At 41.0% G+C, this 18170-nt stretch overlaps 1 protein-coding gene across 1 annotated transcript in view; it reads right to left on the bottom strand.

The window, feature by feature from the left end:
- Window positions 1-18170, bottom strand: part of CDAN1 (codanin 1) — a 237335-nt gene that overhangs the window by 61337 nt on the left and 157828 nt on the right. The window contains exons 17-20 of the mRNA XM_085627237.1: window positions 17509-17563; window positions 6774-6907; window positions 1596-1699; window positions 748-897 (exon numbers count right to left, since the gene is read on the bottom strand). Coding sequence (XP_085483363.1) covers window positions 748-897; window positions 1596-1699; window positions 6774-6907; window positions 17509-17563 — 443 coding nt within the window. The remainder of the gene's footprint in view (window positions 1-747; window positions 898-1595; window positions 1700-6773; window positions 6908-17508; window positions 17564-18170) is intronic.

Genomic DNA, 18170 nt, shown 5'->3' with positions numbered 1-18170 from the left:
CCAAGGACCATAGACAATGAGTTGCGCTTCTTTGAGGCTATACTACATTGAGGCCTGGAGGGGGGGGTTCCTCTGCGTTTTGATGTATGGGTACATTGCTAAGAGTAGAATTGTGCGATAATGATGATCAGCCTGTTTATTCTGTATGCTATGTGTCAGACCTGGCCTTTGTTTTGTTTAAAACTCCCCAAAAATAAAAAAAATAGATGAAACTAACCATCAACAATAACGTACAGCTGCCACAAACAGTTCTAATTATCTAGTTTACCCTGGATTCCAGTGTAGCATACCCTACCCTTCAATGCAACTATTTCCTTATTTTTTGTATTTGCTTTCACTTGAAATGTAGCAAATTGTGCACACTGGCATCCAGGTGAACACCACAAGGCAAGGATGCTGTTGGTTGCAGATAGTGCGTTGGGCAACAAAGTCATTTGATGCAAAATAGGATTTATAGTGTGCCAACGACACATGTGGAAATGCACAAAGCAATACCACGTGCACAACTGTGGGAATCTGTCCTATCATTACAGCAATGGGCATCTGTTAAGCTCTGTCCAGATTGTCCAATTTGCAGCACATGCAGTCGCATAGACAGTGAACTGGGTTGAACTTTGGCTGCCAATAGGCTGCAGGCTTAACATTACGAACACCATAAAGGGATGGTGAGAGTTCCATATTCTCCATGACACCCGTTTAAATCGATACAATGGATGCCGCCCATGTGCCCATTGCTTTACTCCTTACTCGCGTCCTTTGTCCAGAGCCTGCCGCCCATCTTCATACAGCTGGGAGCACACCGTGTCCAGGAGCTTGTTGTTGTTGGCGCTTTCGTCCGTTATTTTATCCTTTAGCATGACCTCGGCCCTCTTTACTAATTCCGCCACTAGAGTTGCTCTACAGAGAAACATAAGACAAAACCACTTGGAACAAATATGTGCGAAACTGCTGCAAGAACAAGCTGTTCAAGGAAAAATATTGTTCAACTTTAACTGTTAGGATACTTTTCACAAGACCAACAAAGTACTATGGAATTATTGTATGTTGAAGGGAGTGCAATATGCACTACTGTATCTTCCTCTCTTCATAGTTAGGCATGCATTGATAAATTCAGGATTATTAGTGTTGGCCAAACCCTTGGACATGGAAGTGAGGAATGTAATATAACAAGTCAGAAGGAGAGCTGGTCAGGCTGCCCCCTGAAAGCCCAGGAGGAAAAAAGCAATGTTGGTAATAGCTGGATCAAAGACAACTACATGCAAGACTAACCTCTCAAAGACAAGAAGGGTGGGTGACCTTGCCTCAGAAAAGGTGTGAACAGCTGGAATGGAGTGTGTTACATGGCTGCTCTGTCAATAAGTGGCAGGTAAGCAGGGTTTTTCACCTGTAAGGCTCCCTTCCGAAAAATGAGGCTACTGACTCTTAAATGTCACTAGGTCTGAGGCACCATCAGGTTGCATATTAGGCCAGCACAACTGAAGCACATATAAATGTATATATTCTTTAGCACTTTCCACTGCTTACTGGTCATCACACGTGTGATCAACATTTGATCATTGAATCTTGATACTCTGCCCATTCCCTCAAGCACTTACTTTATATGTTTAACACAGTTGGAGCCCACCCTTTCAGCCACAAACTCCACTGTTCTGCGTAAGGATGGAGGCTGGTTATGGAAGAAGGCTTGCTCCAAGGCGGCCTGTAAGAGACAAAAAAACAAGGCTTTCATGAAATATATAAAAGAAAAAAACAGACCATGATCTTTTCGATAATATTTGTAACATTTCAGAGATTACATTAAAATTACCAAAGTAAGAAACCAAGTATATCTATTGGTTGCTGCACTGCAACGCTCAATATGCAGGGTAGAGTGGCTTTCACAACATTTGTAGTGGCTTCTAGATGGCTGGCTATTAATTGTTGTTTTGTTATAACTTATTTTGTTCTACATTATTGGATTCAAAAATGGAAAGGACGGAGCTCAACTGGAAATGACATTTGGTTGAATAAGAATCCCCCCTTCTCCATAAAGGATCAGCTGAACGTATTCATGGAAGGATCAAATCTCTACGGTGGCTCAGTACAACCACCTCCAGGAGTTCAAGGTCAAGGCCCCTGTTCCCAGCACATGCTCAATTTGTGGCACACACTATACTACCTTAATGGACAGGCATGTGCGCTCACATACCTCCCTTTTCTATTGAGCACATGTCAAGAGACAGCATGTCAACACTCTCAGGATGAGACAGCATATGCATGTAGCACTATACCAGCAGCCACTTGAAGGGACTGGCAATACATAAGTACTTTAATAATATTCTTTCATGCTTTGACAACTTGTGTAAAGGCAGCACTTCAAAAACTGTACCTGCTCAGTTACTGTGTGTGTGTGAACACAACCAAGCTTTTCACTGGATTGGATTACCAGTATACCCATCTATCTCTAGAAGCCCAGGTAGTAGCTTTCTCCCCCACTCATTACACAGGGGTGCAGGTTAACACAGGAGACATGAGCCACTTATTACAGAGATGCTCATACCATCATATGCATTACAAGAACAAGGAATCGACAAGCAGCCAAACAAAAGCAATGCTTCCAGGAGCTTGTTTCCAGTTTAAGATAGAAACCATGGTGGCTACAGGCTGTTACTCTACAAACACCGAGGGCAAACAGCATAAATATGCTCAGAAATAGGGAGAGACTGTGCTATGCTGATTCTCAGGATTATGTCAGGCTCCATCCTTATGCCTACAAGACTGTGGACAGGATACAGCAATCCCTCATCATGAATGAATACCCACATGTCCCAGCACCACCATGCAGCAGCACAGCAGACCTGAGGCAAAACACACTCTTTCTTTATGAGCAAGGGAATGGGGAAGAACTAAATTACAAGGACAGTGCAGATAGGGCTTCCCTGGAGGGGAGTGGATGACGGTACCTGTGACCTCAGTGTCTCTATAATCTCTCCATCCTCATATCTTCAGGTGTGCTGTGGCTTATAGCTGGTTGTACTTCCCGGCTTGCATCTTGCAGACAGACCACACAGCTGCAATAGCCGCATTATTCTGTCGCTTCTGCCTGCCAGCACGCCTTCACACTTCCATGGCCTCTCTGATGTCCCCCACTCAAGTAGAGCACAGGTTCCATCAGAAGGTAAACCCCCTGTGAATGGCAGTATGCAGTGCTCAACTGCTCCACCAGCAACACATGCAGTAGTTGCTTTGAGCATAGTTCTCTGCCCAGGTGAACCATGCATGTTTATGTGTAAACAGTCTACTAGCAGTAGAGAGCTGGATGGCCTCATTTATGAAGAACATTCTGTCTCCACCTACCGCCAGCATGCCATTCTACAGATCCTCTGAGGCTGTGGTAGAGATGGTGCTCTGTATGAAGTTATCAAAAAAAAGGGGAGTGATTCAATTAAGGGAGTACAGAGGCTGGAATCGGTAATACTATCGAGAAAAAGGGAATACCTCTGACATCAATAAGATTTTTCTTATACCGCAGCGGTCTTCTTAATTAACCCTGGGTTAGATTTATTTATAAGATCATACTTCGTTTAGAAAAAAGGAAGTTCCTGCCACGTGTCACCCCATCAGCGGATTCAATACCCCAAACAAGAAAAGCATTTGTAGCTCTCAAACCAGAAACTCATGGTTAGGCAGGACTTAAAAGAATTCTACAGCTCACAGTTAACCACTTGGAAGGAAAACATGAACTGAGTGTCATCTGCATATGACACCACCTTGAAGCCAAAAGGCTGAATGATGTCCGCCAGCAGAGCCAGATACACATTGAACAAAGTTGGGCTCAGAGCAGAGCCCTGTGGGACACCGTGTCTCCGAGGTATGGTCCCCGAGGAAAAAGGTAGAAGATGAACAGTCTGGTGACAATCTGGCAAGAACAATTTTAACCAGAGCAAAGCAGAATCACAATTCCACCCTCGGCCAGCCTTTCTAAGAGGATAGAATGAGACACGGTGTCAAAGGCAACTAAGAGATCTAATGAGACAACAATTGCTGCATGTCCCTGGTCCAGGTTCAGCTTGATAAATTCCATAACTTCAAGCAGAGTAGATTCAGTTCTATGGCTCAGCCTAAAGCTGGACTGCAAACTATGGAGATGATTTTTGGATTCTAGGTAGTGATTAAGTGGTCTGTTTATTCCAAAAGGTCAGGAGTAAGGAAAATGGTCTGAAATTTGTAAAAAACTTGGGGTCATCTTGTAGTGAGGAAATGGGGTTAACAGCAGACATTGCTAAGTTAGCATAAGTAGTATAGGCTTGGCTGCCATTCTGCCGCTTTTGCACACAACACTACATGGCTCTGTTTTCGTGAAATACTTTGTTGGCGCTGCTTCAGGAGAACTGTTTACCTTTCACATATCCCGCGGGGCACAGCGCTCTCGGTCTGTACAGCCTGTTCAAGGTTGAATAACAATGTAGGCTGTTGATTCACTTTGGTCAGTCCCACCCACATAGACATATCATGAAGCACAGCGGCCCAACTAAAACTCGGGTGCTTTTAATATGGCGTTCCATGCATGAGAAGGCACTTGGAGAAAACCTTTCCAACATAGAAGAGCTGTGCTGATCCGGAGATGTAAATCATTGCATCTGATCTTGTAGGTATGGGGTCTCGCTGACAAAGCCCAGAGGTCTTCTATAATTATTCTAAACTAGCTCATGAGCACAGGGAGGGTGGTAAAAGGAGCTATAGTCCTGTTTCCACTGTCATTATAATAGGATTTCCTCTTTTGTGCTTTATGGAATTGTAACAATGCTAATTATATTGTTTTTATGCAATATGCTGCTCGTATTGGGTAGAGTCCTGCACCGTAGAGCACGTTAGTTAAAAATAAACATTTTAAACTATACAGTGTCTCTGACTACTCACGTTGTGGACAAGTATGAGTGTGAACGAAAGAGTGTTCTTGTTTTCCACTTTTCCTGAGAGTTTACTAAGTCGCATGTTCTAGGTTGTCAAATCATTGGTAGCTTCGCTGTAGTACGGAGAACGAGTGAGACACTAATGCTAGTCGGATTGGGGTTCTGGGTACTGAGGTGGCTTTTTTGGTACCAACAATACACCGAGGTCCTGGTTTCCTGCGCATAGGTCTGTGCATTTCGTTAGAATCTCTGCAAAAATCCGTGGGCATTTTCTAGCATGAGAACAACCTAATGGTGTTTCCCCATCTTTGTTACGACTGCCTGTTTCATGGATAAGTTGAAGAGATCGTTAAGGATTAGTTTTATTGTAGACACTGCTTGTATTAGCATGTTGAGGGGACACTGATGACGTGGAGAGCCAGACGGGCACTTCAGTATTGTCTGAGTGGATTCCTCCATAGAAACAGTCTTGAAGTGGGACAGGATAGGTTCACCAGAAGAGCAAATGGAAGGAATTTTACTGTGAAAAATCGAAGACAGATTTTCACAAAGCTCAGAAGAGGGTATAACACGTCTACTATACGCCTTCCGAGCAAGGAAGTATTGGACAATTTAACTAATTTCTCTGGTGGAAAAGAAATAAGCCTAAGTTTTATGTATGGTAAGATGGCATTTTTGTAAGGCGTATGTGGATCCTGCTTTCTCAGTCAGATCATATTTTTCTTCCAAAGTCTCTGTAGCCGCTATAGTCTGAAAAGGATTACAATTAATCATGGCACTGACTAAAATCATAAGCGAAGCAGACAATGCCAACTTCCTTAGCCACACAGTAAATACAGTGTTTGAAATCTACAGACTCTATGGCAAAGTAGATATACACTGTAACTGCTGCACAGGTTTGATTGACAGTGGCGTCTGAGACAGTGAAGAAGCAGGGGTCATTTCAGCAGAATATCATACCTAGGCATAAAATAAACCTTCTTTTCTAGACGTTTCTCTTATTGGCACAAAACATGGTCGGCTTCCATTATATCGATTGCATTGACTGCTATGACGCCACGTCTTTGTAATCATTAACCAACACTTGAATACGTTTGAGGGCACAAACAGTGCCAACAGTTAATGCCCAAGTGTAACAAATGATGGTTTCTGGGGTAAGTAAAGAGGAGACAAAAACCTTCTACGTTAATGAAGCCCCTTTTGAGGAAGCCAGTAAGTTTGAGGCCTTGAGTATATATTTTTCAGACATATTTAGCTGGTCAACCCACAATGAGCAACGGCACAAAAACGACAGAAAACAATGGTGCGCAAACTGGGTTTGGGATGAAAAACAGGAATCCATTTTGTTACTCCAGTTCCTGTTAATGAGTGATCACTGTTCAATACAGGGGCTCTGGTTCCCACAATTTGAGAACCTACATAAACGTTAATACATCAAGGATGGAACATTGGGAAGGAGAACTGTTTCATCGTCAAGGGCTGAATATAAATGATGAAGTCATCAACTTAAGAATCCCTTTGCGAGATAGAAGAAACGTAATTGTTCGGTCCAAGGTTAGTGATGGTCAGCCATTAAGGAGAAGTACCAACCGTACCATCTAGTACTTCTAGGATGCCTCAACTACAAACAGGCAATAAGAAGTTTAGTCACAAATAATGAGCCCAGAAAAAAAGGAATACATCTCTATACATTTTTAAGGTAGAGCCGTGAGATGGTCTTGGACAGCCAAAGGTAGAGTTGATTATATGATGTATTCTACTGAACTAGAACATCAGGTGGGAGCAGCCTCTAGCTAGGTTGGGCATAGCAAGGACGCCACAAGTAAGGCAAGTGGTGGGAACAAAGGAAAATTTATAAGAATAGGAAAGTGCTCCTTGTACCTGCAGCTTTTTCTGTGTCTGAACTGGCTTGGGCACCAGTGGTTCTGCAGCAGTTGGTGTTATTTTGCGAATAAATCCCCCATTTTTGCTGCCACTCCCTGCGACAAAAGAGGCCAACAACTTGCGTAGTTCACCTGCAAAAGAAATCACATGTTTCCGAAGGAATCTAAATATATATTTCAAAACATAAATTGAATTCAAAACGCATTTGTTATTACATTAATGACACGGCCAAGGGAAGCTTAAATGAGATTGCAAATGAGGAGTAAATACATAAATATCAAAGAGAAATCTGAACATGGCTTTTTCTAGCATGTCTGTGCTGAAACATAACTAAACCTTACCTGGTGGCCTTTTTCATTGAATTTCACAGTGTTTTTCTGAAGTACTGCATTCAACTTCCATGTACATATTCTGCACTATGGAAGCCTTTGCAAAAAGAACAATTGATGGACAGAATGCAGAACAATGTTATACATTCACCCCAGTAAAGAGATCTGGGCCTAAATCCATCGTTTTTTTGCTCACCATGCCATTCCAGTTTGGACCCAGCCATATGCAAATCAGTCTTGGCCCTGCGCACAATGGGAACAGTCCAGCCCAAACTGCGAGGCCATGTCCTCACTGGACTGGAAACAAGCATCCTAGGATCAGCCAGGTTAGCTTGACTCCAGTGGCATGGAGAGCACGGGACCCACATCTGGGCATACCAGTCCCACTCGGGGTGACAAATGCAAAAAGAACAATTGATGGACATAATGCAGAACAATGTCATACATTCACCCCAGTACCGCAATCTGGGCCCAAATACATAGTATATTTGCTCGCCATGCCATTCCAGTTTGGACCCAGCCATATGCAAATCAGTCTTGACCTTGCGCCCAATGGGGACAGTCCAGCCGGAACTGCCTTTGCCTTTGGCCATGCGTTGGCTGCAGGGCCAGGACCTGCAGCCAACCCCCTTGTGCAGAACACCCCTGCTGCACACAACCACCTTCACCTATTCACTTACATAGATAGCGCTATCTATGCTTCTGATACCGACACAGGAAAACATAACACACCTTACCTCGAATATTCCATCCAAACAGTACCCCAACAGAGTTATTTTTAGTCTATGCACATGTATATCTGAATCTGCAGCACTACACACGTAAGAAAAAAAGACCACTTCAGAATGCCACAACTGCTCAAGAATCCAATAAGCTCTACCACTCCCTCCGAAAGCTCTGTGGCTGAACAGCACCGTTTTCCTCATGCAAGCAAAGAGAAAGAACTTCATCGCTGCCCTCCTTCAGATGCTTTTACAGCTACATTCTTTTTCTTAAGCCCTTTTCAAAGAAAATAATGAAACAACTCATCTACAAAGCATGTGCCACTGCATGTGTGATAAATGTAGTTCACAAACATAGGCTTTTCTGGAGTATCTCTTACAATCAATTCTTGTTCTGAAATTCCAATACTTGAAAGCTACGGTGTAACAAAAGGAAAAGCCTTAGGGCATGAACCCGTGGTGGAGGTGCGGTGGCAGTCGGGAACCACCGCACCAGCGGTCAGACCACCGTATTAGGAGTACAATGGTCGGACTATTTTGGGATCACCGCCCGTGATCCGTGATCCCTGGCTGTTCTGTGGAGGTCTGGGGAAGCAATATTCTTGGCAGTGCCGCTGCGGCACCTCCAAGTAAATTACGAGTTTTCTCACCCCCAGCCTATTCATGGTGATCTCGCCATGAAAAGGCTGGCAGTGGGAAAATAAAGGGGGGCCCTACAGGTCCCCCAGTTGCCCCTGTGCACGGGGATGCAGGGGGGGGCACACATTGTGCCCCCCTTTTGCATGCACCCCCTTTCCTGCACAGCATGGAAAGCACAACCGCACAGTTTTATTACAGTCATTGGTGAAAATGAAAGGGCTTCTGACACCAAAGTAAAATGTTCCCTCCTTGCTCCTTTATGTTCTGGTACCTAGTTTGATGTAACTTTCCCTCCTTCCCTCTTCTCCCTTTCTCACCAAACTTTTCCCCGTCACATTATTCGCTCTCTTTTAACTGTTTTTGTCAATGCAAAAACATTCTATCACAGTTGCTGTTGATATGTAAAGCACTTCAATACAGGTCAGTGCTCAGGTGTTAAATAGGAACGGTGGCCATATTTTGGCTGCTTTAGCTCAGGTCTCATTATTATCCAAGACAGCTATTCTGCAAGAGGCAAACACCGATTCTTGGAAAACATGGGAAGCCTCTTCTTTACAATACTTTCATGTTTTTGCCCTAGTCAATAATGTGACTAAATAAAATATTACTGACGGACAGCTTCTTTTCAGGATCCCTCAAAATGAACAATTTATAGCTTCCCGGAATAGTTTTAAGCAAAACATGTCTTCAAAACATGTGGTTATCATCTTCTTCCTCGCGACATTTAGGGCAACTAAACGCTGCTTCATGAGTTTTCCCAGTGATATATGTTGTATCTTTCTAGTGTCTGCAAGTGGTTTCTCCAGCCCGCGCCTGGTACTTCCAATCTCAAATCCTCTACTTCCAGCAACCGTTGGTACCATTTTGATACCAGTTTGTCCACTAGTGTGCACCTATCTGCTTCCTGCTTGATGTAGGCGAGTCAAGCTGATGTGCTTCCAACACCGATAGCCCTAAGCTACCAGAGGAACTGACAGTACGTGAATCTGGATTACTATCTCTTTGAGGATTTCTGGTTAACCCTTCCTGGCCAGTGATTACCTCTTATTGCAGCTGTTTTCACCCCCATTTTGATGGAGAGCGATGCTCTTCTTGCCAACAGTGCAATACACCGGGTCCCAGAGGCAGAGAACACTTTTCTACGCCAATCTGCAACAACTGAGGACATCCCATCTGCATACACTTTCTCGTTCCATGAGGCTTTGGATTTCTTCATAGCCTTCAAGTCTGTTCGTAAAGACATCAAACATTACTTTTCGGGGCAAGCTGGCTCCGTGCATGTGCAAATCCGGTTTTACTAAGATGGTGGCACGGTTTCACTTGGCCAAGTCTGGCACTCTTCCCAGTTCTCCTCAACATCTTCATTTTTCGTCACATGACCTCACTTGATAAAAATGGCATCACTGACACAAACTAACTGTTCTTTTCCACATCTGGTTGTACATTCTAAGCATAGCCCTCAACCGTCATGGAATATGGCACAGCACGTTTAAAGAAAATATTAGCACTTTGTGGCCATCTGGGCATTTGACAGTATTTACAGGGTATATAATGGCCTTTTGTACCCAAGTAATTTGAGTGCAGGCATCTGTTGGCATTAACTGAAACTGGGCACTTTACATTCATATTCAATAAATAAAGATATCTGTTGCCCGTCAATAGATTTTACTTCCCTGTGAGCACTTTTCTAGTCCTTTTCAGTGCTGACCTTTACAAATATGTTTGCAAGGACATCTGTCGGCTGTCACAGGAGCAGTGCGGGAGGGATCCATGGACAAGGAATTGTGTTTTTTACCCTTTGGATGTTATGTTAATGGATATTTAATATAGTGCAGCGACTCGCCCCCGAATAGGCATCTCGGTGCTGAGGCAACAGACAAACTGAGAAGCAGCCATTAGCAACCAGATTTTGAGATTTGTTTTAAAACCTGGGAAATCAGTGCTTGTCCTAATGAACAGGGGAAGCCTGTTCCAGTGGTAAGGTGCAAGATAAGAAAAGGCTCATTCACAGTACAGACATGATCGAATACGCCAGGGGGCATAGAAGAAGTTGACTCTTTGATCTCAGAAGATACAGAATGAGTTTAACCTGTAGATACTTGGGTTCATTACCTGACAGAGCTTTATAAGTCAGGCAGAGTAGTTTGAATAGTGCTCTTTTCCTTATGGGGTGCCAATGAAGGGCTTAGAAGAAAGAACTGAAGATGTGCCTGGCAGCAGTTTGTTAACCAAAGGATCTCCAGAAATTTGTACCACCTGCAGTTTAGATAAAAGGGACTCATTGGACACTACAACAAGAGCATTACCATAATCAAGGCGGCTGATTATTAAAGCTTGGATAAGGGTTGTTCGAGATTTCCGCGGAAGCCACTGAAAAATCTTCTTGAGAAGGTGCATTGTCCTGAAACACGTCACAGGAGGATGTCACCTGGTCCTTCGTTGATAATGTATTATCCAGCAGAATACTCAGGTGGTTTCTAGCTGAGTTTCTGGGTGAAGGAACAGGGCCAAGCTCAGCAGGGTAACCTTCAACACATTTGCCATAGTTCTACTGAGTACAAGATCAAAATAATTATCAATCACAAAGAATCTAAATATCTAAACTATGACCCTCAAATTGACTTTTGCATCAGTTTTTATGGCTTTCCCATCAGTCATCAACAAGATGAGAAAGCAAATAGGTAATGTCTTTGTAATGTACAAAAGTATTGTGTTTGTTTAATTTAGTGGGGCATTTATAAAGTGTAACAATAGAATTGGGAGAAGGGCACTCGCTATTTTATACTGAACTTAAATCTACTACTACTGGTGTGCTTCTGAGGAAGACACGCTGTCAGTGCGTGCCAGGAACTTATGTGAAAACAAAACGCAAGTGTATCAGAACTTGCCCTCAGAGCACCTTGCCCTAATGGCTAATGCTGGCACTGGTTCAAAATGCTTTTTAAATATAATGGTGATTTTTAAATAACCTCAGTGTTTGTTAAATCACAACCAACAATTGATTGATCGGAAATTGCTCTAATACATGTTAACATTTATTGTTATGAATATCACAATATATGTCCTGTTCGTATTCAAAAATACAATAGTACTTTCAATCCATGATCATATTCATGTTTGCCCAATGCATTTCGGGCCTTTCTGTGGCCCTTCTTCAGGGGAAATGATCTGAAAATAATGTAAATGAATATAAACATTACAATTTTACATGTGCAGGAAAACACTTTACACTAAAACAAATGAACAATTTTGGCAAAGACAAATATATCTCGTCGTACCTTTGAGTCTTATATTCTTAAAAGTTCTTGCTTGAAAAAAAGAGAATACAATAGAAATAATAAAAGAACTAATAAAAGAACCAGGAAGAAACCAATCACCCTGTGTAGTGTTGTGCGAAAAAGACATAACTGGAACCGAGCGTTGTGGGAATGCTAGACTGTGTAAAAAATGCCTTTGGTGTAAAAGAGAATACCTGGAAATTCTGTACTTTTACTCTTCCTGAAACGCATTAAACCGACGCCGCTAATTATTCAACACGAAATTTCATGAGCACGTCTAAATATAACTGGACGTTTGGTGGGGACTGACCTTAAGTCTTCAAATTGTGAGCTTTTTCAAGCAGCCAACAAAGCTGATGCTCAACGCGGAACGAAGTAGCTACCTGGAAACAGTAAAAAACGCGTGACAGTCACCATCTAATACTTGTCTAAAAGATCTAAATTGGTACTGGGATACCTCCTAACATGCTCACCTTCTAGGAAACCCTCCAAAATCAGTATAAGAATGACGACCAAATAATCAACTCGTTCTCTCGTGGCACGGTTCTCCATAGACTCCAGCGTCTACCATATAAGGCTATCTGGTCACGAAAATGAAAAACGGACTGTTCCTCGCTGTTCATTCAATTTGTTTAAAGAACTACGAATGGCGTCTCACTGTGGTGAAACAGATGACTAAAACACCGACTCACAATGGTTAAAAAAACGCTTGACGGTGCTCACGCTGTGCAAATGTTATGTGAATAATAAAGAGAAGTGAAAGTAAACAAAAAAGTAGTAAAAAGAAGATAAAAAAAAAATCCGAAAAATATGTTGTGATTATAGCAGGTAGAAAGACAATAATACAGCTTTATGAAAAAATAAAGTGATACCTTTAGTTTTTAATGCATGGTGTATTTTAAAGAATCCTAATGTGTAAGTCTACATAACCCCCACAATGTAGAGTATAATGGGCTATAAGTAGCATCCTAAATCAACTTTATCGTTGATCCCGTTGGGATCTTGGGTATTTAACCTTCTTATCCAAAATATTTCTCTCTGTAGGAGTGTTTTAGTCAGATTTCTACCAGGGGCTGGGACCACTTGTTCAATTACTTGAAATTTGAGTTGTGATATGGAATGTTTAAGTTTAGTCCAATGTGTCGCCAGACTGCTTTTTATGTTGGCATTACGAATAGTACTTTTATGTTCTGAAATGCGAGTCTTGATTTTCCTCTCGGTTTTACCTATGTAGAGAAGTCCACACGGGCATTTTATGGCATAAATCAGATACATGGAGTTACAGTTTGCGTTGTGTTTCAATTTTATCGTTTCTCCAGTAAACGGATGGTGTACTTCGTTGCCCCTTATTACGTTGTTGCAATGTATGCAGTTCTGGCAACGTTGAGTTCCTTTGAATTCTGTGATTGTGGTCTTTGATGTAGATGCAAGCATTTCTTTAAGATTCCTGGACCTTTTGTAGGCGAATAAAGGTTTTTCTTTGAATAAGTTTTTGAAATCATCTTGTGTTGATAATCTTTTTAATTTGTCGGGAACATGTGTAATATTTCGATACAAAGACTTGTCTGGTCTGTTGCTTTTTTGGTTTGACACTAAGGAGATTTTAAAGTTGTTTTTGTTCTGTTTTTTGGATTGCTTCTCTCAAGACGTCCTCTGGATATCCTTTGGAACGATATCTTTCTCTCAGGATAGTGATGTTTTTTTGCAAAGTTTGGTCAGTGGAACAAATCCTTTTTGCTCGCAGGAACTGTGAGAATGGAAGATTGTGTAGTAAATTCTGCGAATGAAAACTTGTGAACAATAAAGCATTGTTTTTATCTGTGGGTTTATGGTATACTTCAGTGAAAATCATACCTTCATCTATAGTCACTAGTACATCCAGAAATGTTAGTGATTTATTGTGAATTGTTTTAGTAAATTGTATATGTTCATCTTTTTGATTCAACTGAACTACCTTCTCCACCAGAAGCTCTTGACTGTTGTTCCATAATATGAAAATATCGTCTATATATCTGCCGAACAGCAGAAGATTATCCATCCATTCATTGTCATTGTATATATTTTGTTCTTCAAAGTGTGCCATATAGGTATTTGCATAAGCGGACGCTCCCGCAAAACCCATTGAAGTTCCTTTCAATTGTAAGTAGTATTGGTTGTCCCACTCAAAATAACTATGGTGCAAACAAAAATGAAGCATCTCCAATAGAAAAACTTTGTCTGCCCTTATTGTAGATTGTTTCAATAGTGCCCATTCTACCGCCTCCATTCCTCCTGAGTGTGGAATGGAGGTGTACAACGACTTGACATCCAGAGTGCAAAGTATAGTATTCCTGGTGATCTGTGTATTGTGTAACTTTTGCAAGAAGTGAGTGGTGTCCTTGATGTAGGATCCCCATTGTTGAACAAATGGTTGTAAAAAGTGGTCTATGTACTGTCCAATTGGCTCAAATATGGTCCTGCAACCTGTGACTATGGGTCTGAATGGTGGATCATAAAGATCTTTGTGGATCTTTGGTAGCATATATAATTCTGGTCGATTGGAATTCTCCTTTGTCAGAAACAAACGTGTGTTATTCGTGATCCATCCCATATCAATGGCTTTGTTTAGAATGATACTCAATGTCTTTTGTAGTTGTTCCGTGGGATCCCCTTCTAATAGAAGATAAGTGGTAGAATCCGAGATATGTTCATGAACTTTCCGTCTATAGAAAACTTGATCCATGATGACAATTGCTCCTCCCTTGTCAGCCTTTGTTATGATGATATCAACATCATTCGAGAGAGTTTTTAAAGTCATATGCTCTTGTTTGGTAAAATTGGTTTGTTTTCGCCGTTTGACATTGATCCTAGATAGGTCATTTTTAACCTGCTTTTCAAAGGCATCTAGAATCTTGTGTGATACTGGAGCTTGGAAAGTAGATCTTCTTTTAAATTCCTCGAATTCTCTTTCTGACTTATCGGACTCAGAGATATTTAATGTGGAAAAGAAATATCTAAGACGAAGAGTCCGCATGAATCTGAATAACGTGATTTCATTCTCTAAATCATTAGTTTGATATGTGGGGACAAATCCGAAACCTTTGTTGAGAATCCTGATTTGATGAGTGGTCAATTGTTTAGAGGAAATATTAACTACTAAGTTGTTTTCTGGCTTCTCAAATTTTGTCGCGACTTTTCTTTTGCTTCGCCTTGTTTTCCTCCTGTTTTGCCTGGTGATTGACTGCTGTCTGTTGTCTGGGATAAAAAAGACCTAGAAGTAGAGGGATGTGCTTCTATTTCTCCCGTCGGTGTTGTCCGGTTTTTGTCCAGAACTTTTTCAATACGTGGCGGGGGTCTGTTGGTGTTAGTATCTGTTTCTGTTGCCAAACTTTCCTCAGATGACACATTTGGATTTTTTTGGAAGAATACTCTTCTTTGAGCATATACCTCCGCCAAGGTGTATACCTCGTTCAATTTGTAGTCCAAAGTGTCTTTTGTATTTTCTTAATTTTCCTTCCTGTAGTTCTTTGGAGTAATTATCTAGTTTGGTGTTCATTTCCTCTAGGACTTTTTTCCAGTCTTCTCCATCCATTCTGGTTTCAATGTCAATTCTGATAATTTTAATTTCTTCTGTAATTTCTTGGATAACCACTGCGAGTTCTTCAATGAGTAGTAAAATAAGATCTAGTGAACACTTATTTAATACGGCATACCATCGATTCATAAAATCTTTTTTAAGGTGAAATCTGAATAGCATGGGTTTGATGGATAATCTTAGCCCTCTGGGAATTCTTTTGGCGCGGTGATACTGTACGAGTGTGGAGGCATGGAGACATTGGACTAAACTTAAACATTCCATATCACAACTCAAATTTCAAGTAATTGAACAAGTGGTCCCAGCCCCTGGTAGAAATCTGACTAAAACACTCCTACAGAGAGAAATATTTTGGATAAGAAGGTTAAATACCCAAGATCCCAACGGGATCAACGATAAAGTTGATTTAGGGTGCTACTTATAGCCCATTATACTCTACATTGTGGGGGTTATGTAGACTTACACATTAGGATTCTTTAAAATACACCATGCATTAAAAACAAAAAGGTATCACTATTTTTTCATAAAGCTGTAGTATTGTCTTTCTACCTGCTATAATCACAACATATTTTTCGGATTTTTTTAATCTTCTTTTTACTACATTTTTAGTTTACTTTCACTTCTCTTTATTATTCACATAACATTTGCACAGCGTGAGCACCGTCGAGCGTTTTTTTAACCATTGTGAGTCGGTGTTTTAGTCATCTGTTTCACCACAGTGAGACGCCATTCGTAGTTCTTTAAACAAATTGAATGAACAGCGAGGAACAGTCCGTTTTTCATTTTCGTGACCAGATAGCCTTATATGGTAGACGCTGGAGTCTATGGAGAACCGTGCCACGAGAGAACGAGTTGATTATTTGGTCGTCATTCTTATACTGATTTTGGAGGGTTTCCTAGAAGGTGAGCATGTTAGGAGGTATCCCAGTACCAATTTAGATCTTTTAGACACGTATTAGATGGTGACTGTCACACGTTTTTTACTGTTTCCAGGTAGCTACTTCGTTCCGCGTTGAGCATCAGCTTTGTTGGCTGCTTGAAAAAGCTCACAATTTGAAGACTTAAGGTCAGTCCCCACCAAACGTCCAGTTATATTTAGACGTGCTCATGAAATTTCGTGTTGAATAATTAGCGGTGTCGGTTTAATGTGTTTCAGGAAGAGTAAAAGTACAGAATTTCCAGGTATTCTCTTTTACACCAAAGGCATTTTTTACACAGTCTAGCATTCCCACAACGCTCGGTTCCAGTTAGGTCTTTTTCGCACAACACTACACAGGGTTTTGGTTTCTTCCTGGTTCTTTTATTAGTTCTTTTATTATTTCTATTATATTCTCTTTTTTTCAAGCAATAACTTTTAAGAATATAAGACTCAAAGGTACGACGAGATATATCTGTCTTTGCCAAAATTGTTCATTTGTTTTAGTGTAAAGTGTTTTCCTGCACATGTAAAATTGTAATGTTTATATTCATTTACATTATTTACAGATCATTTCCCCTGAAGAAGGGCCACAGAAAGGCCCGAAATGCATTGGGCAAACATGAATATGATCATGGATTGAAAAGTTAATTGTACTATTGTATTTTTGAATACGAACAGGACATATATTGTGATATTCATAACAATAAATGTTAACATGTATTAGAGCAATTTCCGATCAATCAATTGTTGGTTGTGATTTAACAAACACTGAGGTTATTTAAAAATCACCATTATATTTAAAAAGCATTTTGAACCAGTGCCAGCATTGGCCATTAGGGCAAGGTGCTCTGAGGGCAAGTTCTGATACACTTGCGTTTTGTTTTCGCATTTATAAAGTGTGCCTAAGCGCCAGAGGACAGTGACACACTTTAAATAATAGGATATGGACCGAACATAGGAGTCACGGTAAAATGCAATCATATTTACAATGTAAGCAGTGGCTAAAAAGTGTGTAAACTATGCAAGGGTGAAGAATCATAGCAGCACACTGGGGGTTCAGTCTAGGGGGGCAGAAAAGTGTGAAGGGTCGGATTTTGAGTACTCGCATGAATTACTCCAACCAGGTGCTGTAAATCCCTTTCATTGATTAGGCAGCTAGGATTTCTAACCCTTGCCCACCATCACATTTCTTCACTCCACATCACAAATTAGACTTTTAGCCCAAAAGGAAATCAAATATATAAAACTACTAACATATCCACTTTACTTACTGAGGTAGGGGCAGCAGATATAGAGAAGCTGCTGATCCACCAATGGAACATAATCCTGCGAGAAAAGTAGAAAAGACATTCCATTGGGCTCGTTCAGCTGCTGGGTTGAGTGACTTTGCTTTGCATGCAGAACCAGAAAAGGCAATGACAAGTGATCAACTAGAACACACATTGTTGTACTCCCACTTCTCGTACAGAAAGGCAAAAGGATGAGAAAATGCTACTTACCTGTGACCGCGACCCTAAAGCTTTAGCATCTTCCCTATTCACAGGCGTGTTTAATAATTCTCCTGTCTGAAGAACAGTAGTGAATCCTTATAGCAGCTTCTCAGTGTCATTAAGAAGTGAACTTCCAATTCTCCCATGTTTATTATTATTTATACCAGTGTTTTGTAAAGAGCTATTTGTCACTGTAGGTCCACTACAGAGTATTTAATCCTACAGAGAAGCAAGACTGCAAGAAACCACAAGGCAGTTAAAAAGCTGTCAGATACAAAGGACAATCTAGCACTCCTTAATTGCAGATCCAATGACAACCTTCCAGTTGAGCACTGTAGTTTATGGCCATGGCTTTATTTTATTGAAAAATGAAAATATCTAGCATTGCAATGACCTCGCTTTAGGAGCCCTTCACATGTGCCTCAGAGAAGCAAACTGCAATA

Source organism: Triturus cristatus, chromosome 9 (assembly GCF_964204655.1).
Source record: "Triturus cristatus chromosome 9, aTriCri1.1, whole genome shotgun sequence".
Lineage (NCBI taxonomy): Eukaryota > Metazoa > Chordata > Amphibia > Caudata > Salamandridae > Triturus > Triturus cristatus.
The sequence above is the reverse complement of the archived record's forward strand: the minus strand, read 5'-3'. Positions and strand labels throughout refer to the sequence as shown.